This window comes from Brettanomyces bruxellensis, chromosome 9, assembly GCF_011074885.1.
Source record: "Brettanomyces bruxellensis chromosome 9, complete sequence".
NCBI classification, from domain to species: domain Eukaryota; kingdom Fungi; phylum Ascomycota; class Pichiomycetes; order Pichiales; family Pichiaceae; genus Brettanomyces; species Brettanomyces bruxellensis.
Genome location: NC_054690.1, coordinates 266,502 through 289,487, shown reverse-complemented (window position 1 = coordinate 289,487; position 22,986 = coordinate 266,502). Strand labels below are relative to the sequence as shown.

The following is a 22,986-nucleotide window of genomic DNA, read 5'->3' as shown; positions in this document are numbered from 1 at the left end:
CTAGAGGATGCTTTTTTWAAGGAGAAAGAATATATATATAAAGGAATGCTTCAAGCTAAAATGTACAATTTGTAGTGAGTAATTAAGTAACTAAATAAATAATACTCTTGCCAAACTCACTGATGCGCTTTTTTTCATTTATTTGTTTTTCTCCCCCATTCCGCGCTTAACCGGCTTTTGCAGCCACATGCTTCTTCTGGTATTCTGCTTGTTTAAGCGCCGAACATATTAAAACGGCATAAAGGACTACATCGTTGATAGAATATCCACAGGCAGGCACTAAATATTCTCCATGTCGTCACTCTACACATTTTCACCAGATACAAAGCAGAAAATCCGCAAATTTCGACTTTCAGGCTCTAGGGCTAAGAAAATATCTGCTGAAATATATAAAATCGACCCAACCAGTTATGAACTCCAATATGAGGACCCTGACGATATAATTGACTCGCTAGAAACTCTTGCAGATGAACTACCAGACAACAGTCCACGTTTCGTTTTGATGAACTACCCATACAAGTCTTCAGACGGTCGTTTAGTGTCTCCACTAGTTTTTCTCTATTATATGCCACCAACGGCCAGACAGGAGCTCAAAATGCTTTATGCAGGTTGCGTTGAACAAATGAAGGATGAGGTGGCACCAAATGAGTTCATAGAAGTGGCGGATGAAGATGATTTTGATGACTTGGATGACCAAATACGGACAAAATGATGCGAATGGCGGAATTATGAGCACAAAGAGAGGTTGCATGGAATACACAAACGTGCGGTTAAATCTTGAAGGTGTTTCCGTGTGTGTTTGTTTAAATACTGGATTTGATTGCAATGTTGGTTGTTCATAGAGTTCTCAACTAGATGATAGAGCAATGAGCATACATCCGTGCACAAACTATACATCTGTGCACCACAAATAATGCCAACCCTCGCACCTCAGTGAAAAAAAACAGCGGGGAAAAAGAGGAGAGAAAAAAAATTTTTTCAGCATACGTTTTCCTCGCTTTCATATATTTCTACCTAGACATCTTCCCCTATGTACTTGTGTTTGTATTATATGTATATTCCTCAACTAACAACAGAACTTACGGATTATAACTATCAAAATGGGTCGTATGCATAGTAAAGTGCGTATCATTATGAATAACTAGCACGGGGACAGGTAAAATTAGGGTTGTTTCGGTGGATCTTGAGGCAAAAGCCAGCAGAGTGAAGTTATGGCATTTTCCCAAATGTTTAAAGGTACTTCATTCTGTCAGGATCAGTGAGCACGCTTTGATTCATTGAATCAGAAGCACTCACACACTGGACAATACCAATTTTGCAGTGGCTGTTGGTTAAGTATTTGAATCAAGGGGATTTTTTCGTTACTAACAGTAAGCATTTGCTTTTTAAATTTAGGGAAAGGGAATTTCATCTTCCGCAATTCCATACTCAAGAAATGTTCCTTCATGGTTCAAGTCCTCTCCAGAGGCTGTCGTTGAGCAGATCCTGAAGTACGCCAAGAAGGGTATGACTCCTTCTGAGATCGGTGTTGTTCTCAGAGATGCTCATGGTGTTAACCAGGTTAAGGTTATCACTGGTAACAAGATCATGAGAATCTTGAAGTCTAACGGTTTGGCCCCAGAGCTTCCAGAGGACTTGTACTTCTTGATCAAGAAGGCTGTCAACGTCAGAAAACACTTGGAAAGAAACAGAAAGGACAAGGACGCCAAGTTCAGATTGATTTTGGTTGAATCCAGAATCCACAGATTGGCCAGATACTACAGATCCGTTTCTGTCTTACCTCCAACCTGGAGATACGAGTCTGCCACTGCTTCTGCTTTGGTTAACTAAGCTATTTATTTACTTTATAGTCTTAGGAAAAAAACTCTCGTTGGGTTTGTACGCTAATAAAGATTTATAGATCCAACAAACTGTTGGTAGTAGTAGTTTTGTATATGTAGTGAGGTTGATATGGAGTAAATTTTGTCACTCACCATCTTCATCTTCGTCGATCGTTGGCTGGCATATCCTGAAATCTTCGTCTTTCAATGCAAATGCAATCACCGAATAGTCGGTAAGCGCCAGATTACTCATTTTGTCTGATGTCTTACAGTCCATATCTTCAAAACCACCCTGATATATATCAGATGGATCTCTCGGCAGTGCAAACTTCAACTTTTCGGCGTCTAATTGGACATTTCCAGCGTCTGTATCTTTTTCATCGGAATTTTGCTGCTCTTCATCACTACTTGCAGTTTCAAATGAAGGCTTCGGTATATCTATTTCTGGCAATTCTGCATCCTCATTACCATCATCATCCTCATTGTCCAATCCTATTGGCTCATTTTCAAGTTTGAGGCCGCCTGTTTTATTGATTGTGTCAACTAGTCGAGTCACTAAAACCCCAAATGTCTCTCTAGGGGTGGCGGTTACAAAAACCGTCTGTGATTGTCTCTTGAATTTCACGATAATGGGTAGATTTTTTTTATTCTGGGGCATTTCAATAAGATAAATACAATTCTATAATGATCTCTATGAATATTTAGCAGTTAATAGTTTGTTGTGTCAAGTATATACCGCCAATGTCTCGCTGAAATATTTGGCGCCGGTATTTTATCGCTTGATTTTTTATTTTTTCCTCAGATCCGAATCAGATGTTGAGCATCTGACGTAATTCTCTGGGGTTTAGTACAGATTTTAAAAAAATAATAAAAAAGAAAGATTAAATAAATAAAGTAAGTATATTAATTACATACTTCGATTGGATGCGCATCAACTGCAATTGGCATTGTCTGGAATAAAAGGTCATTGATGGATAAAATTCTTCTCAAACTACAATGTCATGGAATATGAAATGTCCAGGTGGAAGATTGCTTTTGCTGCAAAATTACTGACAGGTAGGTTAAAAAATAATACAAATTAATGCAAATAGAGATATGAATTGGTAAGTGTATCACATATCCAGCATTATTACCTTTTCGATCTTTAGAGTACAGAGCTATCAGATGAAATAAGATATTATAAGCACACCATCCAATTAAGATAAGCTACCAGTCGATCGACGCGACTCTGACTCCAGACAGAGTTCACCCAGCAAATTCCCGTCTCAGCTTAAAGAATACCTCTACCTGACTGAGGGGAGAAGGAAACATCATAATCAACCAATAATAATGCTCCACCTGCCTTAGTATCACGTGATGGCCCGGAGCTGGTGAGAGGAAAAAAGGACCCCTCTATTTCAATAAAAATTGACACTTTTTGGTCATTCGTTCTCAAATGAGAATTGTTGATTGCTTATCTATGATCTAAAAAAAAAAGACAGAGAGAATAATAGAATCCAGCGGTTCCTATTGTTTTACAGGGGAGACGATGGATTTGGATTAGAGCCGGGAAAAAGGCCAAAAAAAAGTAGAAGGGAAAAAAATAAATAAATGTTCGGACTCTGCCTCATTTTTTTTTGTTTGCCTGCTGCACCTGAGCAGAACATATTCTGTCAAAAACAGATGTTTGATTAAATTTTCTACGTATAAAAAGAGTGAAGTTGACAGACTTTGGCTTTATTTTGTGTCTATTTTGTTAACTGTCAGGCAGTTGTGCTAGACGGATATTTGTGGGGAATACATCAAAGTTTCACTTGATTTTTTGGATATATATCACCGGCTTTTCAGTGGAGTAGATATCTTTTCTCACACGGTTATATTACATATATTAATTTTGCAAGCGACAAAGTTACACGGCACAAGTTACATTTGGGATAAACGACAAATTAACTACAGATTAACTACAGATTAACTACAGGTTGCACTAGTTCGAACCGTAGCTTATCCAGTTTCGGTGCGTCTTGTGAATTTCATCATTCTAACATATTTCCAACATCCATACTCATAGCAATCATCTTTGACTCTTGAGCAATGGAAAGTGGCAGTATGTTGATGGCAACGGCGACGGTTGCAACATATTACACGTCGACAACATCAAGTACAGCGCAGGAAACAAATTCGAGTACCTCATCAAGCTTTTCGTCATCTTCTTCATCAGATTTCATAGGGAGCAAGCCATCAACAGTACTTTTTTTCGTGGCGCTTTGCATCGGGATAGCGATCGCATTTACGTTCATCTTCTTCACGTTTCGGTACTTGGTGCGGTCCCGTTTCGGAATGTATATGGCATCTCCACCATATGGAGGAGGGGCACCATTTGAGTTTGCAGGTGCAGATCGAGGCATTTTTGCCCCCTACCTGATGAATGACAGTCTCACATATGCGATGGGATTGGCCCAGGGTGATAATCTTGGGAATCCGCATCGCTATCGGGTTGCTCGGCGAAAAAAGTTGACTGCCGAGGAGTTGGATGAGATGTTTCCGGTTTCCAAGTATAGTGAATGGCTTGAAGGCGGAGAAGAGGAGGCTGAAGAAGCGGAGATGTCGGAGAAACAGCCTCAGGGAGGTGTGGGGACTTCCAGCGATAATAATGGAGCAGAAGGAGAAGGAAAGAGAGAAGAAGAAGGAGAAGAAGAAGGAGAAGGGAAAAGAGAAGGAAAAGAAGAAGGAGAAGGAGAAGGAGAAGGAAGTGTAAACACAGAGGAATTCAACACTTCAAACGAAAAGGACAAACAGAAATTAAAGAAGCCTTGGCCTCGATACACTTCGGGTGACTGTACAATCTGCCTGGATACTTTTACAGATGACTGCATGGTCAGAGGCCTTTCGTGCGGCCATGCTTTCCACGTTGAGTGCATAGATCCGTGGCTGACAGGTAAAAGAGGCTGCTGCCCAACCTGCAAGCATGATTTTGTGGAAGATGTGGATGGAAGTGGGCGTGGGGACGGAAATCCAGACTTCCGGGATTTCGACAGTCTTTTTGACATGGACCGGAATGACAATTCGAATGTCATAGCGTATCACAAGCCGACCGAGTTCAAGGCGAACACTTTGTTGTGTGCAATGCTCCTCTCGCGGATAGGCAGATACCACACAGGGGGACCTGTTGATTTGGATGGACTTGAGGATGATGAGGGTGCTAGTGTGGAAAGTGAGGCTGTGACACGTCCAGAAAGGGCAGTCGTTAGTGGGAGTGAAGGAGAAGAAAGAGAAAGAGAAGAAAATGAGAATAACGAAAGACAAAGTACTGATTCTCGTCATCCATCCGCTAACCAGAACTTTGAACTCCAATCAACAGCCTCCAGCTTTGACAACTACTTGGATGCAGAAAGCACGGTAAGTGAATCGCTCTTCCAGGCAAGAGACACAAGCATTTCGCCTACTGCACCCCCACTACCAGATATTCATCGCATCAACCGCCACATCTGCCGAATCCTCGAAAATCATCCTTTCAACGTTGATGATCTCGACGGACTTGATGTGCTTGCCCACGAGTCGGCCAACCGGATGTTCAGGTGGTACACGTTGCCATTCTGGCGGGCAATGGGCATCCGCAAGCCCGATATGTACTACTATTTTGTGGTGTGGTATTACCAGAAGAAGAAGAACGAGCGGGTGGCCACTTTGAGCCGGAGAGAGGCAAATGAGCACTCCGGGGCCCACGATGAGCCCAGAGCCCGCCACACGCAGACCATTCCGGCCACCAGGACTCTCTCAGGCCGCCTGTATGACTCGGCATACAATATTTTGGACACTGTGCGGCAGAGGAGGGACGACCGGCACCGGGAAAGGCGCCGGAGACACCGGGCACGGGAGAGAAGCAGGCGGGAGGCCGTCGAGGACATGGTGTAGATTTGAGATACTTTAATGAATAATTTTTTGCTCTGTGATAGTTGGGATGGTGTTGATGGAGGATGAAGGATGAAGGATGAGGATGAAGAGGATGAAGAATGAAATATGAAGTAAGAAGTAGTAAGAAGTGGTGAGAAGTATAAAGTAATATGAAGAAGTAAAAAGCAGATGACGGAGTATGGATGAAGTGGTATGAATGATATCTAAGAAGTAATGTGGTAATATCAACAAATATAAAGTATTATAGTGTGGTAATATCAACAAATATGAAGTATTATAGATGACGAGTAGCATGGCTAGTCATAGCAGGAGTGCCAATTAATAATGTGGCTACCTAGGGCTAAGTATTCCAGTTAACACTCTAGTTGAATACCCAATTTGGAATCAAAATAATGATGTTAAACAGTCATATCATTAGTGTAGTTAGATCGTACGCAGTTTATAGTTGAAGTTAGTGATATTATTGATCAGTATGGTTCTTGCTTCCATTTAAATTTTCATTTATTATCTACACAGCCGAATCTCGGTTGCACGTTGAACATCCACCACATCAATGCTTATTGTAACGTTTGGTACATGTGTGTCAATTGGGAGAATGGTACTGGATAGTGCATCCAATCTTGTCTGGGCTTAAAACACTAAGCGATTACTAATGGTGTAAACTTGTAAGATGAGTGAGAATAGGGTGTACTGATAGATACAATATGTAGGGCATATTAACGTAGCAGAATGTAGCATATAATAGCATGGTGCAGGGATATAGAATGATGTAAAATGGAAAATAGAGTACAATACCGTAAAAGCATAGTATGACGGTTTGATAGGATATGGAGCATGCAGTAGCATCAGATGAAGTGGAGGCTGCAGGAAACAGAATAGAATATAATGGTAGGGAGAGAGTAAGATAATAAAATGTAGTGGAGTAGATATAGTGAGATGTAGCAGGATGGTAAGTAAGATGTGGCGAGATGGTAAGTTAGTAGATATAATATGGAAGTAGAAAGGAAAGTAGATATAGTAGTATGTAGATAGTAGTAGCAGGTGTAGTAGGACATAGAAAAAGCAGATAACAATATGTAGATGGTAGGATATAGGTAGTAGTAGATGTAGTAAGAGAGCATGTAGTAGAATATATTAGGATGTAGGTGGTGAAATACAGTAAAATATAGTAAGATGGTATGTAGGTAATATGATGTAAATAATTGGATATGCATAGTAGGATATACATAGTAGGATATACATAGTATGATATACATAGTATGATGTAGATGTAGTAAGATATAATAAGATAATATATGTACTAAGATAGTGAATAGTCAGATACAGTAATGTAGAAGATAGTATATGTAGATAATGAATATAGGATATAGATGTAGTAAGGTAGTAGGATGTAGATGGTAGCACATAGATAATAGATGTAGATAGTAGTACGCATATATAGCACAGATACCGCAGCGGAACACATGCAGCAGTCTAGATTACGGAGTTGACCGTCTTATTTCGAACACGTAGTATATTAATGAGATAAACACAGTATTAACAACAGGGAAAAGTAAAACAAATAGAATCAAAGCATCGGCAACCGTCTATGGCCGTTCATTTCTTGCCTGCAACCTCCCAGCCGTCTCCCTCTAGAGAGAGGTTGGCAGTCTTCTTGGCCACGGCTTCTAGATTGGCCGAAACCTCATCATCTTCTTCATCATCTCCGGCCAGGTTTAGAAGCTCGTAGCGGGACTTGGTAGGGCCATCGTGGGACTCTCTCTTAGAATCTTGAGGCTCTCTCTTAGAATCTTGCGACTCTCTCTTATTTTGACCCTCTCTCTTAGACTCTTGCATCTCCTGCCTGCCCCTTCTTCTGTCATTACGGCCAAACTTTGCCCGGGACTTCCTCCGGGCAGCCAATTCGCCCAGGCCGGAGCCACGGACGTTCGACCAGTCGATCTCCGGGGTCTCGTCGGGCTTCGAGGTCCGGAACTTCCTCTCTCGGCTGGATCTCGAGCTGAACGACCGGCTTCCCTCACGCGTCGACGACTCGCTTTCTGTGGTCGATGAGGCGGAAGATGGCTGCCTTCTGCCGGCAGGTGCGGCCTCCTGCGAATTTCTGGCCGCGGCAAAGTCCACCTCGCCACTGTCATCGTCGTCCCGCCTGAAAAACTTCCTCTCGTGGCGTGGCGGCCGGTAGACGCCCGGTGAGGCTCTCTGCCGGGGCTGCTGCGCCTGGGAGCCCCTGGCGGCACCCCAGTCGAGCTCCGGGGAGGGTTCCCGAGGCTTACGGGGCTCTCTTTCCTCCCTACCGCGGCCAAACGACCGGCCCGGTGCCGGGGCAGGCGGCTGCTCGGTGGTCTCGCGGGCTGCACCGAAGTCAAACTCCCTCTCGGGCTCCCTCTCGCTCCGCTCACGCCGCTCACGGAACTCCGTGCCAAACCGCCGGCCTCCCCGGCTGTCCTCGCGGGCAGGAACACTCTCCCTGGTGTCCCGGGCGGCCCCCCAGTCCAACACGGGCTCCGGCTCCTGGGGGCCCCGTGGGGCCCGGCTACCACGCCGCGGTGGCATGCCCTGCTGAGCCGGCTGCGACTCCTGCGTGTCCCGGGCAGCCCCAAAGTCCAGCACGGGCTCCGGCTCGTTCGGCATCCGGCCTCCCCGGTGAGACCCCATGCCCATGCCCATGCCACCCCGCCGGTCCGGTGCTGCAACCGAAATGTAAACTGTTCTCCCGGCAAGCTCCGTTGGGCTGAGTGTCAACGCCTGCTCCAATAACGCCTTTTCGGCAAACGTCACAAACGCAAACCCGCGGAGCTGCCCGGTCGCCCGGTCCTTGGGCGCGTAGAAGTCCGTGATCTCCTCCTTGGCTGCTTTCAAGCCCAGCCCTTCAACAAACAACTCGTACAACTCCGACTCGTCCATCTCGTGTGCTAGGTTGTTCACACGGGCCGTGAACGGTGGCTCATCAGGCACCGGGTACTCCTCGCGCTCCCGGCTGCCAAACCTCCCGGCTCCGCCCATCGCCTCCCTGCGTGATGCACCCCTCGATCCGAATTCCCGCTCCCTTTCTCCTCCAGTTGCTGCTTTGGCCCCTGCACCCGCAGTCAAATCAACGCTGAGGTCATCCATGTTGAAATCGTCCGCCCACGAGTCGCCTCCAAACTGGTCGTCCTTGAGGAATGACCCCAAGTCCATCGTAACTCCTTTCTTTGGCATCTTAATGTTCTCTGTCTGCTTGTTTGTTTCTCCTCTGATTGTTTCTGCTTTGTCTGTTTTGTACCGTTGATCTGCTCTTAGTTAAACAAATCCACTCTGTGCGTATTTCGCTAGCTCAATCCGCCTGATGCCTGTACTGCTGTTTCTGTACCTGGCAATTTTCCTTGTGTGATGCCTGATTCACTCAATGCTCCCTTATGCTTGCCCTTCGATCTCTCACGCCTCACCCTTTTCATTCCTCGTGTTCTGCTTTTTATTAATTTTAAATATATATATTTTTTTTTCTCACCTGAAAAATTTTCCCTAATCTTATTCTTCCTCGCGGTTGCCTAATGCATCCAAACCCTACTCCTCCTCTATCCGGTATGCTGCTCCCATGTCATCGTTTTATGTTTTACCTCAACCATCTCTTTCAAGGCTGGAGTAATTGGTTTCCGGTGATATAAATGCAACTGGGTGCTTTGCAAATTCAACAACCACCCACTATATCCCCACAATACCTCTTTCTCCGCCTCAATTATTATTCTGTAGTTTATCCACTCCAGCCAGATGCAATCCTCTTTCTCCAAGATTTTCACAAATCTGTTACGCGTGTCTTCATCAATAATACCAAATACCAAATACCAAATACCAAATACAAAATACAAAATACAAAATACAAAATACAAAATACAAAATACAAAATACCAAAGACGAAAATACCCGCTAAAGTTGAAATTACCATTAATGTAGTTTCAATATTTATTGTAGCATATAACATGTTTATAAGTTATAAACTGTCAAAACAATGAAGCTCTCGAACAATGGAGTTCAAGTAAGGAATGATGGTATTGTTATATTATCTGATTAATACGAGAACTACATCTATATAAAGTGAGGATATTCCCTTTTGTATATCATTATACATACTCTTTATTACATACTACAATAAATATCGAAGTACTGTATAAATCTAGTAACACTAACTTTAACATAAACACATGAGGATATCCAGCTTTATACACTTGTCGTTGCTCTTCTACCTACAACACGACTTGTCCCATAACATCTCCTTCATTATACCCTCCATTGCTTTGCAATGCACTCTGCCAGCATTACCTAAGCAGTATTATCTCTCTCTATCCACTCACCTCAATCTACACGGTTACGTAATACAAATCCGTCATACATTAGAAAAGAATTACACATCGATAAAGCCATAAATAAAAACCCATTCCACACAATCCAACCTCACCAAACTCACTCAATCAAACTTCACACGAACATGACGCCTCTTCAAATCTGACCTCTCATCTGGTGATGACATTCTCTTTCTATTCTTATCTGAGAAGTCGCTACTTCCAATGGCCAACTTACTGGCATCAAATCCAGGGATCCCGTTAACAGAACTCTTCTCAAAGTTGAAGAGACGCTTCAATCGTTCGATTTCAAACGGCTTTATTTCAGGTTGGATCATATCTGGATTATCCGGAACACATATAATTGGAGAAAGTGTCGTACCCTTCGGAATGGTGTACTTACCAGGCAAATCCGCTATATGACTTTTATACGATTTGCGAAGCTTCACACCTTTGGTCCCATCCGGATTTGTCCGTGCAACAGATTCGGCAAGTTCCAACAATCCATAATCTCTGATAACATCTGTTCTTAATGATGGCTTTAACGTCTCATAATGCTGATTTTTATCTATGTAATAATACTCATCCCCTGTACTCTCCTCGCATCCATTGTTATCAGCCACCTCAGACGACATGGTTGCCAGATCTCCAATAATTGCTAAGTAAACTAAATTGTTTTGACTGTCCAGAGTATGTGCTTTGTATTTAAGCGCGGATGTTATTTATTTCCTTATTTCTTTCTCTTCTCCCCTCATCACGTGACAGGGCATAGGGCTACCCAAATGAGAAGGAAGAAAAAGAGGCCATGGTGGTCTGAGGTGTGCGCGACTAACCGGCAAGAGGCGCGAATAAAAATTCGAGGGTGCAGGAATGGGCAAGCGGAAGAAAGTAATGGATAGGAGCGAGCTCGAGTATCATGAAATTTTTTTTTTTTCGCACCAAAAAATTTCATACCTGCACAGCGATAGGAATACAAGCTGAGTATTTCAAACAAATCAAGCATCTTCATTCATATTAACTGATACCAGAACAAAAGACCTTTTATAAGGTGTTGATCGACAAAAGTAACTATAAAAGTATGTTGGAGGAGATTACATGTTACAGATGAGATTCTTTGGGGGATGCTTTGTGATTCGATGTGGATATTTATGAGATTAAAACAGCAGATATACAAATGAGCAGGAAAGCAATTCGAAGTGCAGTCTATGCGAGCTAGAATATAGTAGTTGCATGAAGGTTGCCATTAATAGATCATGGGGGACAAGGCAAACAAGCGGAAAGAATTGAACGAGTGGTAACTACAATTTGGCAGAGTATCAGTTGAAATATTGAAGAAAGACACAAACAGCATTCAGAAGCATCTCACAAGTGTAGAATTGATTTAAAGAAGCAAATACTAACTAACGAACGTTTTATACAGATGGCTCCAAGATTAACTCCTAAGATTGTGAAGAAGAACACAAAGAAGTTCAAGAGACACCAGTCTGACCGCTTCAAGAGAGTGGATGAGAACTGGAGACTTCAAAAGGGTATTGACTCCCGTATCAGAAGAAGATTCAGAGGTACCGTTTACGCTCCAAAGATCGGTTACGGATCCAACAAGAAGACCAAGTTCTTGAACGTTCACGGACAGAAGGTTATCACAGTCAGAAACATAAAGGAGTTGGATGCATTGTTGATGAACAACAAGTTGTACGCTGCTGAGATTGCCCACAACGTTTCTGCCAAGCACAGAGTTACTCTTTTGGCCAGAGCCAAGGCTATTGGTGTTAAGGTTACCAATCCAAAGGGAAGATTGACTTTGGAGGCATAAATGTGATGAGAAGTCTGTAGTAATTTCTATACATCTATATAAGCACTCTAATTGATTATGTGTTATAGGTATTGGGAGTAGGTGGGGGTGGGTAAAATGAAATAGAACAAAGTAGTACAGAGTGGAAATAGAGTAAAAATATGAGGAAATAGAATAGAATAGGAGTAGGAGTGAATAGGAGTAGGAGTGAATACAAATAAAAGTGAGAAAAGATAAGATCAGGAAGAGATAGAAATGGATGGAAATAGGGGTAGAATATGGAGATAAATAGAAGTAAAAGGAATATAAATGAAAGGGAATAAGTAGGATTAGGAGAAAATGAAGGGAATGGGTAAGACTAGAAATATAATTTAAATAGGAAGCAGGAACAGGAATATAAGTAGATATACAAGTAAAAGAGGAGTAGAAGTAGATATACAATTAAAATATAGGAAGGGGAATAAAAGTAAATATACAAATAAAAGAGGGGTAGAAGTAGATATACAATTAAAATAAAGGAATGGAAATAAAAGTAAATATACAAATAAAAGATACAAATAGAAGCAGGAATAGCGTATAAGTAAAAAGAATAGTTTGATAAGATTCGAGATATATATATAATTTGTAGGGATATTTATCACAGCCGGGAAATTTAAGACCAAAAAAAACTAAACGTGCCCAATGCTCGCTCGTACATGGGAGGAGTATTTTTATTGGCAGGCAACTGAAGATAGGTGATAAACAACAAGATTGCACAATTCAGGGATCAAGTTGAGCAGAATCAGAAGGCTGCAGAAACTCAGGCAAACAATTGATAGCAGACTGGAATTTGCAGCATTAAAACACTAAAGCTGGGAAGAGATATAAGTACAGCATGAGTTACAGGAAGGGAAGCCAGTTTGTGATAGATGACGATGATTTTTTTGGGGAGGACATACAGATGGATGAGATGGACCCGTTTGCAGATGGCGGGGGAGGAGATGAGGTGAATGGGGGAGATATGGATGAGGTGAGCATGGATGATATGGGGAATAGTGCGAATCCGTTTGAGGAGGGGGGAGGAGTTAGAAATGGACGTAGAAGTGGAGATAGAAGTGGCAATAGAAATGAAAATAGAAACGGAGATAGAAGTATCAGAGGCAATGATAGAGCAAATGAATTGAACACATCCCACCACTCCCTCAAGACATGGGCATCGCATCTTTTCGGGCGGATAAAGAGCATTACAGACCACGGCAGAAAGCAGGATGCAGAAAGCAGGCAGGGGACCAGGGAGGTGTTTGTGAATTCAAGCCAGAACAACGAGCAGTTCTGCGATAACCGGGTTTCCACAGCAAAGTACAACGCGGTGACGTTCTTGCCGAAATTCCTGGCGGAGCAGTTCTCAAAGTACGCAAACGTGTTCTTCTTGTTCACGTCGTTGATCCAGCAGGTGCCGACGGTGTCGCCGACGGGTCGGTACACGACGATCGGCACGTTGGCAGTGGTGATTGCAGTCTCAGCAGTGAAGGAAGTCCACGAGGACCTGAAACGGCGGGCTGCGGACGAAGAATTGAACCAATCACGGGCGGACATCCTGGACGTGGGGCTGGCGGACTTCGTGTCGCGGCGGTGGACGGATGTGCGGGTCGGGCAGGTGGTGAAAGTGCAAGAGGGCGAGGCTGTGCCGGCGGACATGGTGATTTTGTCGACTTCGGAGCCCGACGGGCTCTGCTACGTGGAGACGGCGAACTTGGACGGGGAGACGAACTTGAAGATCAAGCAGGCGCGGCAGGAGACGGCCGGGATGGTGAGCCCGGGGGAGATTTCGCGTTTGGAGGGCCGGATTGTCGGGGAGCAGCCCAACAGCAGCTTGTACACGTACGAGGGCACGCTGTACGTTGCTGGGGGCCCCGTGGTGGCCCTCTCGCCGGACCAGGTGCTCCTCCGCGGGGCCACGGTGAAGAACACGCGGTGGGTGCAAGGGGTGGCGATTTTCACGGGCCACGACTCGAAGCTGATGCAGAATGCCACGGCTGCCCCGATCAAGACCACCGACATGGAGCGGATCATCAACCGGCAGATCCTCGCGCTCTTGGCGTTGTTGGTGCTGCTTTCTGTGGTTTCGTCGCTCGGTGACATCATCACGTTGTCGGCACACTCTTCCACGATGGAGTACGTGGGCCAGAAGCAGACGAACAAGGCCGGGTTGTTCTTCCTGGACATCCTCACGTACTGGATTCTCTACTCGAACCTCGTGCCGATCTCGCTCTTCGTGACCGTGGAGATCATCAAGTACTACCAGGCGTATTTGATAGGCTGCGACCTCGACCTGTACTACGAGCCGACGGACACGCCGACGGTGGCCCGGACCTCTTCGTTGGTGGACGAGTTGGGGCAGATCGGGTACGTTTTCAGCGACAAGACGGGCACGTTGACGCGGAACGTGATGGAGTTCCGGGCGTGCTCGATAGCCGGCCGGTGCTACACTGACCGGATACCTGAGGGGGAGGCAGCGAGGGTTGTTGACGGGGTTGAGGTTGGGTACAGGGGGTACGAAGAGATGGAAGGAGAAGAGAGTGAAGAGATAGAAGGAGAAGAAAGAGAAAGTAAAGAAAGCGAAGATCCTCCCCAAGACAACCTACAACACCACCCCACGTGCATTAGAATGTTCCTCACACTCCTTGCCACGTGCCACACGGTGATCCCCGAGGTGCAGGAGGACGGCAGCGTGAAATACCAGGCGTCGTCTCTTGACGAGGGGGCGTTAGTGGAAGGGGCCCGGCGCCTTGGGTACGAGTTCCGGGTCCGGAAGCCGGCGAGTGTGGGCATTCGCGTGGGAAACGAGATGCAGGAGTTCAAGCTTCTCAACATCTGCGAGTTCAACTCGACGCGGAAGAGAATGAGCTGCGTGTTCCGGTGCCCGGACGGCCGGATCCGGGTGTTCGTGAAGGGAGCAGACAGTGTGGTGTTCAGCCGGCTCGAGCCCCAGTCACGGTACGTGGAGGCGACGGCAGCCCACCTGGAGGCGTTTGCCGGGGATGGGTTGCGGACGTTGTGCCTCGCGGAGCGCGTGGTGGGCGAGAAGGAGTACCAGGAGTGGAACCGGGTGTACCAGGCGGCCGCGGTGAGTGTGGAGGCCCGGTCGCGGCGGCTGGACGAGGCGGCGGAGCAGATTGAAACACACTTGCACCTCCTGGGGGCCACGGCCATCGAGGACAAGCTCCAGGACGGCGTTCCCGAGACGATCCGGGCGATGCAGCAGGCCGGCATCAAGGTGTGGGTTTTGACGGGGGACCGCCAGGAAACAGCGATAAACGTGGGCATGAGCTGTGGGTTGCTCTCGGAGGACATGAATCTTTTGATAGTGAACGAGCAGACCAGGGAGGCGACCCGCGAGAACATCGCGGACAAGCTGAGTGCCCTGGAGCAGGCCCAGGGGGAAGATACAGACAGCCTGGCCCTGGTGATCGACGGGCGGTCGCTCGGATTCGCCCTAGAGCCCGAGATGGAGGACTCGCTGCTGGCACTGGCCCTACGCTGCAAAGCAGTGCTCTGCTGCCGGGTCTCGCCCTTGCAGAAGGCCCTCGTGGTCAGGCTCGTCAAGAGAAAGACAAACGCGATCCTCCTGGCGGTCGGCGACGGGGCAAACGACGTCTCGATGATCCAGGCCGCACACGTGGGCGTGGGAATCAGCGGGCTCGAGGGAATGCAGGCAGCCCGGGCTGCAGACTTCTCCGTGGGCCAGTTCCGGTTCCTCCGCAAGTTGCTCCTCGTGCACGGCGCCTGGTCCTACCACCGGCTCTCGCAGGCCATCCTCTACTCCTTCTACAAGAACATCGTGCTCTACATGTGCCAGTTCTGGTTCGCCTTCAGCAACGGCTTCTCCGGCCAGTCCATCGTCGAGTCCTGGACCTTGACCATGTACAACGTCATCTTCTTGGCCCTCCCACCTTTCGTCATCGGCATCTTCGACCAGTACATCTCCCAGGACATGCTGCTCCGCTACCCGCGGCTCTACACGCTCGGCCAGCACGGCCACTTCTTTAACGTCCAGATCTTCTGGGCCTGGGCCGCAAACGCCTTCTACCACTCCGGCATCATCTTCCTCGCCGTGCTTTTCATCTACCGCCGGGGCAACGCCCTCCCGGACGGCAACATCGCCAACATCTGGGTCGTGGGAATCACACTCTACACATCCTGCCTCCTCACCTCACTCGGAAAGGCCGCCCTCGTCTCCTCGCAGTGGACCAAGTTCACCTTGCTCGCCATCCCGGGCTCTTTCCTCATGTGGCTCATCGCATTCCCGCTCTACGCCGTCATCGCCCCCCGTGCAGGCGTCTCTCTCGAGTACTGGGGTGTTTTCCGCTACGTCTACGGGTCCCCGACCTACTGGCTGGCCATCATCGTCATCCCGGTCCTCTGCCTTCTCCGTGACTTTCTCTGGAAGTACTACAAGCGCAACTGGAACCCAGAGATGTACCACGAGGTCCAGCGTGTCCAGAAGTACCACATCCAGGACCACCGGCCCAAGTTCTCCTCTTTCCAGAGCACCATTCGCAAGGTTCGCCAGGTCCGCCGGATGCGTAAGCAGAGGGGCTTTGCTTTCTCCCAGACACGTGGCCAGGGTGATCTTGTGCGGAAGTACGACACTACCAAGACCAGGGGGCGGTATGGTGAGCTGCAGTGAGGTGTGCACGTCTTAGAGTAGTGGTTTAAAAAAAGATAGTGGTTGAAGCAATTCATTGCATGTCTTAGAGCAGTGGTTCAAGCATTTTTTCATGATTGCCTCAAATAAGCTAATGGTTCAAGCGGTTGATTGCATCAGAATAGGTAATGGTTCAGCAATTGCATGCCTCAGAAAGGTAATGGTTCAGCAATTGCATGCCTCAGAAAGGTAATGGTTCAGCAATTGCATGCCTCAGAAAGGTAATGGTTCAGCAATTGCATGCCTCAGAAAGGTAATGGTTCAGCAATTGCATGCCTCAGAAAGGTAATGGTTCAGCAATTGCATGCCTCAGAAAGGTAATGGTTCAGCAATTGCATGCCTCAGAAAGGTAATGGTTCAGCAATTGATTGTCTCGGGATAGGTAATGGTTCAAGAAATTGATTGCTTCAGATAAGCTAATGGTTTAAGCGATTGTTTGCCTCAAAATATGACAACGGTTTGCCTCAGAATGCCTTTTAGTGGTTCAGAAATTCAATTACCTAATTACCTCACAAGCTTCTAGTGGTTTAAGCAATTGTTTACTTCAGAATAAGCTAATTCTTCTATGAAATTCTAACGGGTACTTCGGTTCAATGATCTACACTGTTACTCGGGACAGGACGTTCCTAAGCTATGTGATAAGTCCAACACCAACAGAGTAACTCTGCAGTGGATCTACCAAACAAGAATCATTCAACCACTTAAAAATCAATGATTTGATACTGCTTTGTCACAACCACCTTCAGTACCAGATGAAGAGTATTAATATATGAAATGTTCATAATGCAAATAGATAAATGTAACTGCTAACGAATAAAACTAGGCCATATCCTTCCGCGGCTTGCACACTGATGTAGAATCACCTCTGCTCACAAGTTCCCACACTGTGGAAAGGAGCATTGTATCAAACTATACCATAATAATCTCAATCAGAAACACGTTCTTGGCGTTCTTTAGCCCACTTCATCTTCCGCTAAGCTTGTCAAAACTTTATATACACACGGCAATATAACGACATGTATATGTCCAACCTTCCTAACTTGGCTAGCAAACTTCTGGAAAATATCACACTATCTACTCTCTTCAAATCCGCTAAGCTACACTATACATTCGACTTAGTCTCTATTAGTAAAGATATTACACACTCAATCACGCCTCTGCTTACTTAACTCCCCGTTCCACCTCACCAACTCCTGCAACTCATCCTGTATCTCATTTGCAGATGGACCACTCTGGTAATACTTCTCCGCTCTTATATCTATTCCCAGCGGGCGGACAACCGGATCTAGCCTGCAAACTGCATCAACCCGCTTCAACTCATCACCAGAAACATTTTCCCGCTTTCCCAAAATGCCAGCATTCTTTTTCCTGCACATATTACCGAGTAATCGCGCCACAACACGTTTTGTGAACAGATACTCTTCTTCCCCAAATGCCTCACTTCTTTGCGTATATTCAAGAAGTATGAGCCTCACAAACTGCTCAAACCGGCAGCTATAGTAGCACTGAAACATCTTCAGGAGGTTTGGCGGCACTGCAGACGCAAATTTTATCAGGTATGGATCCACATTGCACTGCTTCTTGTCCAATAAGATCACAGTAAGCACGTAAAGGGAAACAATCTCCGATATTTCTCCATCCTGCGATAATGTGACGGGCAAATTAAACACGATCTCAAGGGTTTCGTGCGCTGCACGATATTGATGAGCAACAAACAATGACTTCGCACAGTTCACAAACAGACGCAGAACACGCTTCCGGGTGAGCGACGACGCGTCGATCGACGCAAACTCAAGCAGCGACCCGGCTCCCTCGCCAGGCCCAGTGCAGAGTGCGACGATATCCTGGAACCGCTTCTCGGCAGAAAGTCGATCGACCGTAAGGTACTCGAGGTAGTTCAAGCACCCAGTATTAAGCTTGAGGTAGTCTTTGGCCATGTCAAGCAAGCATTTTGAGGTGAGATCGCTGTTTAGATGCACAAAGTGAGTGATGAACTCGTTGAACAAGCCCGCCAGCTCCGGACAAGAGTACAAGACACGCAAATTGGCCTTTCCAAAGAATGAAACACAGAGACTCACCACATACTGCCACAAAGATTTCGCTTCTGATGAAATTGTTGTATAGTCGATCTGCCTAAGGTAGGAATTTAAAAAGCAGACCCATTCGACAGTCAGCTGGACAGAGCTACCTGCATTATTCGGCAAGCTCTGCTGCACGAGGCTCTTGAGGCTGTTTGCATTCAGCAAAGTTCCTGCTGCTGATGATTCTCTAATCAGATTGTCGGACTTCTGTTTTACAAACGGAAGCCATTTATGAATATCGGCAATCGTCTGATCATCCTCGTTCGCCATATTAACCATCGTGCATACGTGTTTGCCGATGAAACGAAAATCTGTGACTCAGAAATGACAGAAAAAGGCGAATCACGAGATACATTGTGGAGCCATGAGTCAAAGCAAAAAAAAAAGCATAATGGAAAAACAATTGGAGAAGAAAGACCGACGCGCCAAATTGTGACGTTGCTTTCACTCAAAAAGTTACTTTTTTTCGCAATTCGCGGGGTAGGGAAAAAGATGGATTTTTACGCCGGCCCAAAATGTATCGCCTGCATTCTTCGCTCGTACCCGGTATATAAGTACGAGGAGTGCGGATATTGAAGAGATACAAAGCAAGCCACAGCGTCTTCTTTATATATAGTTCATCATTTCTTGGTTGGGTACATATTTCCACTGAAGGTTACCTACAGGATAAGAAGAAAAGCGATATTAGATTTACGATACAGAGCTAATTAATCAATCACACTGAGCAATACTGCAAGATGACATTCAAATTTCCAAAGAATAAGCCGCTCCTTTTGGATGGGGCCACCGGAACCGAGTTGGAGAAGCATGGCGTGAGTTTGAACGATAAGCTCTGGTCGGGAATTGCCGTTATAAGCGAGCCGGAGAAATTGGAGGAGGTGTATTTGGATTATTTGAACTGTGGAAGTGAGCTAATTGAAACTGCCACCTATCAACTTACGAAAAAGGGACTTATTAAGCACGATCTAGACCCTCACTCAACATACCAGAAGGCCATAGACATCGCGGACAGTGCGAGACAGAAGCATTTCGAGAAAACAGGCAAGAAAGCGATGATTGTTGGAAGTATCGGGCCATTTGGCGCCTATTTGGCAGATGGTGCCGAGTTCACCGGTCACTATCCGGAAATCAGCAATGAGGAAATGAAGGCGTTCCATTCCGACCGGCTCGACTATCTCTACAACTCCCCGCTTGTGGATCTCATCGGCTTTGAGACGATCCCATCGTTCGAGGAGGTGAAATCGATTCTTGAGATGATGAAGACAAAACTAGATGAGGCAAAGAAAGCTGGCAAGCCCTACAAGCCATACTACCTTGCCTTGAGTTGCAGCCCGGAGATGGTTCTAGCAGATGGCTCTTTGCTTCACAAAGTGCTTGAGTACATCGACGGACACCTTGAGGAGAACTTGGTTGCAGTTGGTGCGAACTGCTGCGGTCTCCGGACCAGTAAAGTGCTTATCGAGAAGTTCGACTTGGAGTTTGGCAATTTCCACAACCTTGACAGGCAGTGCAGGATCGTGATATATCCGAACTCGGGCGAGATATACGACGGAATAACGAAGGAGTGGATCATGGACGATAAGCTAGGAACGACCGATCTACAGCAGGCTTTCAGGGAGGCGGCCGAGGTGTTTTTGTCGAAAAAGAGACTTGGATTAGTGGGAGGGTGCTGTCGGACTGGGCCAGCACAGATAAAGCTGCTCAGGGAGATGATTGATGAGAAGAAGTGAGATTCTCAGTTTATACAACAGTTTGTTATATATATTTGTGGCGAAGTATACACTTATGTAAGAGATGTACGAAAAAGCAAATGAAAAGTAGATGAACGGCCTGCATAAGCGGAGCATTGCCAAGAAAGCAACGCCTACTTCACCTTTGCCGCGTTCTCATAGCTCATCCTTAAGAGGAACACTGACAGCCTCGTCAAAGTTGATGGCAGAGGAAGTTGGAACCGGCTGCGAGGACAAGGAGCCAACAACAGGCGAAGGAGGCTCCTCCACAGGATAAACATTGCAGTCATAATCCCAGCCTGGGAGCCACTTGGAGGCAGAGCACTTGACCTCGGACCAGCTGCCACCATAAACGATGGCTTTCCGTTGAAGGAAGCCGAAAACGGCGGCTGCAAGTAGGGCAACGAGCAGAGCGTAGGAGAGGAACTTCCGAGAGCGGAAAATGTACGAGTTGAAGAGCTCGAGGGTCTGGCCAAGAGCCAGGATTCCAAAGTAGAGGGCTGGGAGATAGTGGTGGAGGAAGAGCTGTCTTCCCATGAGAAAGAAAGGTGCGTAGTGGAGAAGCCAGCCAAAGCCGAACTGTGCCATGTAGTTGAGGTAGTTGAAGACCGAGGCGTCGTATGTGAGCCTGGAGCCGTACTGCCAGCGGAAAATCTTGAACACGACGAAAACTGCAAAGGGCACGAAGATGAAGGAGGCGATCCACCACACAACGGGGTTGCCGAGCAGGTAGAGCTGGCCAGATTGGCCCTTCCAGTAGGAAATTCCGCGTAGAAGAAGTGGCCACGAGTAAGGAGAGGATTCGTAGACGTGGTGCTGGGTGAGACCCTCGTTGAGGTTCCACATGGCCTTGTTGAGCTCAAGCAGCCGCTGCCAGAAGTTCAAAGGCTTGTACTCGACCTTGTCGGCGGCATCCTGGTCCAAGTACAAGTTCTGGTTGTCCTCAATGTACCATAGGGACAAGGGTTTGATGCCCGAGCGTGCACACGTGACCTCGTTCTGCTCAAATCCCCACTTAGGGAGCTGTGCCATGTGCGAGAACAAGTAGCAGCCCGTCATGGCATGGTGGAGCCGGAAAACGGTGTCGATGGCCCTGACACGTTGCTGGGCAACGCCGGGCTTCGACAAGTCCTTGTCGATTTCCACGACAAAGTCGTCGTTCGGGTCCCCCTCGAAGCCCTCGTACCCGTAGCAGCTTGCCTCGTTCTGCCAGTCCACATTGCTGACTGCAGGCCGGATATCGTGCGAGTGCAACCTTCTGGCTGTCATGATGTGTCTCAACCGGATCTTGGTGCCGTCTAGAATCGGCACGAACTGCTTGGGCTCCGTGGTTAGGTTGTACAGCTCGACGCTCCACCTGTTGTTGTCATCCTGATAAGGATACAGGGTCACCTGCTGCTGCTTGGATCCCCCCTCGTAGTTGTGGCCATGCGAGTGCAAGTAGGCCTCAGGGCTGTTCAAGTGCTTGATGGTGACGATCGACGAGATGCCCACGTCGGCGAGAGTTGGGCCGGGGAGACTGTTGTGGTCGAACGACGCCCTGAAGGCAGACGACACGAAAGATGTCGCGTCTCCCTCGTTGGTGTTGAGAACACTGAAGTGGACGTAGAAGCTGCCAATGTAGATTGTGAGCACCGCTAGAACCGTGGCAAACAACCGCAGCAACGCCTGCTTCCAGATCTGGCGTGCTGGCACGTCCAAGTCGCCAATTGCGAACCAGAGACGGATCACCGTGCACACGGCGGCCCAGCCAATGGTGAAGAGGCCAACCCACTTCGAGGAGGCCGCCAAACCGAGACAGATGCCCGATGCAACGAGTGACTTGTACCAGAGGCACGAGAATGGCTTGGCGATGTCGAGCTTGATGTACGAGTAGATGGCTGCAGAGATGAACATGATCATGGGTGAGTCAAGGAGGATGAACCGGTCAATGGTGGCCGTTGCACTCTCAAAAACGAGCAAAAGAGACGTGATGAAGCACACAACCGGCTTGCAGCCAGTTAGCTTCAATGTGTAGTACATGAGCAGCACCGTGGACACTCCGCAGAATGCCGAAAACTGCCTCATGAACACATATGGCACGGAAGACGGGTAATCGTCTCCGATTTTCTCAAAGTTGAAGTTGCCGTTGAACCCGCCCAAGAATCCAACAAGCCCGTATAGCATCTTGGCGAGCGGTGGGTGCACGTCCATGAAAAACTCGTGCCGGATGTACTTGGCTGCAAACTTTCCAAAGTGCACCTCGTCAAAAACAACCTCACTTGGCGATTGTAGACCTGTTGTACGTATGTAAAGCGTCACGGCAACGAGTGCTGCAACCAGAAGCTTCTCTTTGCTCGATGTGTGGAGTCTCTGATCGAGAACCTTGCTGGAATGTTCGCTCACCACATACTCACGTTCTAAACCTTTCTTAACCACAAGTTCTGTAGTGCTGTCTGAGCCTGCTGCTATATTTTCAGCCTCAGCAGCCGGTACTTTCTTTGAAACACGACCCATTGTGAATTCCCACAAACTGTCTATGCTAGTCTTGCGGTCCTGCCAATGCCTTAAATTGTTTACAAAGGGAAACCTGTCAACGAACCAAGTTTATGCTCTTATTGAGTGTTACGTATATATTTACTTGACAATAACGCGATGTTCGCATACGAAAATGACGGCGGGAACGAAAG

At 46.8% G+C, this 22,986-nt stretch overlaps 12 protein-coding genes across 12 annotated transcripts; 6 read left to right on the top strand and 6 right to left on the bottom strand.

Annotated features, from left to right (window-relative positions):
• Positions 1–292: 292 nt before the first annotated feature.
• Positions 293–712, top strand: BRETT_002012 (uncharacterized protein; the record flags this gene model as incomplete). Its single annotated transcript, XM_041280550.1, has 1 exon — positions 293–712. One exon carries the CDS (start codon positions 293–295, stop codon positions 710–712), a length of 420 nt encoding a protein of 139 aa, XP_041138341.1.
• A 388-nt stretch (positions 713–1,100) lies between these two features.
• Positions 1,101–1,830, top strand: RPS13 (ribosomal 40S subunit protein S13; the record flags this gene model as incomplete). The annotated part of the gene is made up of 2 exons (XM_041280549.1): positions 1,101–1,121; positions 1,396–1,830. The coding sequence occupies 2 exons, from the start codon at positions 1,101–1,103 to the stop codon at positions 1,828–1,830; spliced, it is 456 nt and encodes a 151-aa protein (XP_041138340.1).
• A 135-nt stretch (positions 1,831–1,965) lies between these two features.
• On the bottom strand, positions 1,966–2,478 carry BRETT_002010 (uncharacterized protein; the record flags this gene model as incomplete). The annotated part of the gene is made up of 1 exon (XM_041280548.1): positions 1,966–2,478. The coding sequence occupies one exon, from the start codon at positions 2,476–2,478 to the stop codon at positions 1,966–1,968; it is 513 nt and encodes a 170-aa protein (XP_041138339.1).
• Positions 2,479–3,937: 1,459 nt separating this feature from the next.
• BRETT_002009 (uncharacterized protein) lies at positions 3,938–4,204 on the bottom strand (the record flags this gene model as incomplete). The annotated part of the gene is made up of 1 exon (XM_041280547.1): positions 3,938–4,204. The coding sequence occupies one exon, from the start codon at positions 4,202–4,204 to the stop codon at positions 3,938–3,940; it is 267 nt and encodes an 88-aa protein (XP_041138338.1).
• A 16-nt stretch (positions 4,205–4,220) lies between these two features.
• BRETT_002008 (uncharacterized protein) lies at positions 4,221–5,711 on the top strand (the record flags this gene model as incomplete). Its single annotated transcript, XM_041280546.1, has 1 exon — positions 4,221–5,711. The coding sequence occupies one exon, from the start codon at positions 4,221–4,223 to the stop codon at positions 5,709–5,711; it is 1,491 nt and encodes a 496-aa protein (XP_041138337.1).
• Positions 5,712–7,307: 1,596 nt separating this feature from the next.
• Positions 7,308–8,909, bottom strand: BRETT_002007 (uncharacterized protein; the record flags this gene model as incomplete). Its single annotated transcript, XM_041280545.1, has 1 exon — positions 7,308–8,909. The coding sequence occupies one exon, from the start codon at positions 8,907–8,909 to the stop codon at positions 7,308–7,310; it is 1,602 nt and encodes a 533-aa protein (XP_041138336.1).
• A 1,243-nt stretch (positions 8,910–10,152) lies between these two features.
• BRETT_002006 (uncharacterized protein) lies at positions 10,153–10,662 on the bottom strand (the record flags this gene model as incomplete). The annotated part of the gene is made up of 1 exon (XM_041280544.1): positions 10,153–10,662. One exon carries the CDS (start codon positions 10,660–10,662, stop codon positions 10,153–10,155), a length of 510 nt encoding a protein of 169 aa, XP_041138335.1.
• A 785-nt stretch (positions 10,663–11,447) lies between these two features.
• Positions 11,448–11,840, top strand: RPL32 (60S ribosomal protein L32; the record flags this gene model as incomplete). The annotated part of the gene is made up of 1 exon (XM_041280543.1): positions 11,448–11,840. One exon carries the CDS (start codon positions 11,448–11,450, stop codon positions 11,838–11,840), a length of 393 nt encoding a protein of 130 aa, XP_041138334.1.
• An 853-nt stretch (positions 11,841–12,693) lies between these two features.
• On the top strand, positions 12,694–16,488 carry DRS2 (aminophospholipid translocase; the record flags this gene model as incomplete). Its single annotated transcript, XM_041280542.1, has 1 exon — positions 12,694–16,488. The coding sequence occupies one exon, from the start codon at positions 12,694–12,696 to the stop codon at positions 16,486–16,488; it is 3,795 nt and encodes a 1,264-aa protein (XP_041138333.1).
• A 1,163-nt stretch (positions 16,489–17,651) lies between these two features.
• Positions 17,652–18,866, bottom strand: BRETT_002003 (uncharacterized protein; the record flags this gene model as incomplete). The annotated part of the gene is made up of 1 exon (XM_041280541.1): positions 17,652–18,866. The coding sequence occupies one exon, from the start codon at positions 18,864–18,866 to the stop codon at positions 17,652–17,654; it is 1,215 nt and encodes a 404-aa protein (XP_041138332.1).
• Positions 18,867–19,324: 458 nt separating this feature from the next.
• Positions 19,325–20,317, top strand: BRETT_002002 (uncharacterized protein; the record flags this gene model as incomplete). Its single annotated transcript, XM_041280540.1, has 1 exon — positions 19,325–20,317. The coding sequence occupies one exon, from the start codon at positions 19,325–19,327 to the stop codon at positions 20,315–20,317; it is 993 nt and encodes a 330-aa protein (XP_041138331.1).
• A 156-nt stretch (positions 20,318–20,473) lies between these two features.
• Positions 20,474–22,813, bottom strand: BRETT_002001 (uncharacterized protein; the record flags this gene model as incomplete). Its single annotated transcript, XM_041280539.1, has 1 exon — positions 20,474–22,813. One exon carries the CDS (start codon positions 22,811–22,813, stop codon positions 20,474–20,476), a length of 2,340 nt encoding a protein of 779 aa, XP_041138330.1.
• Positions 22,814–22,986: the final 173 nt, after the last annotated feature.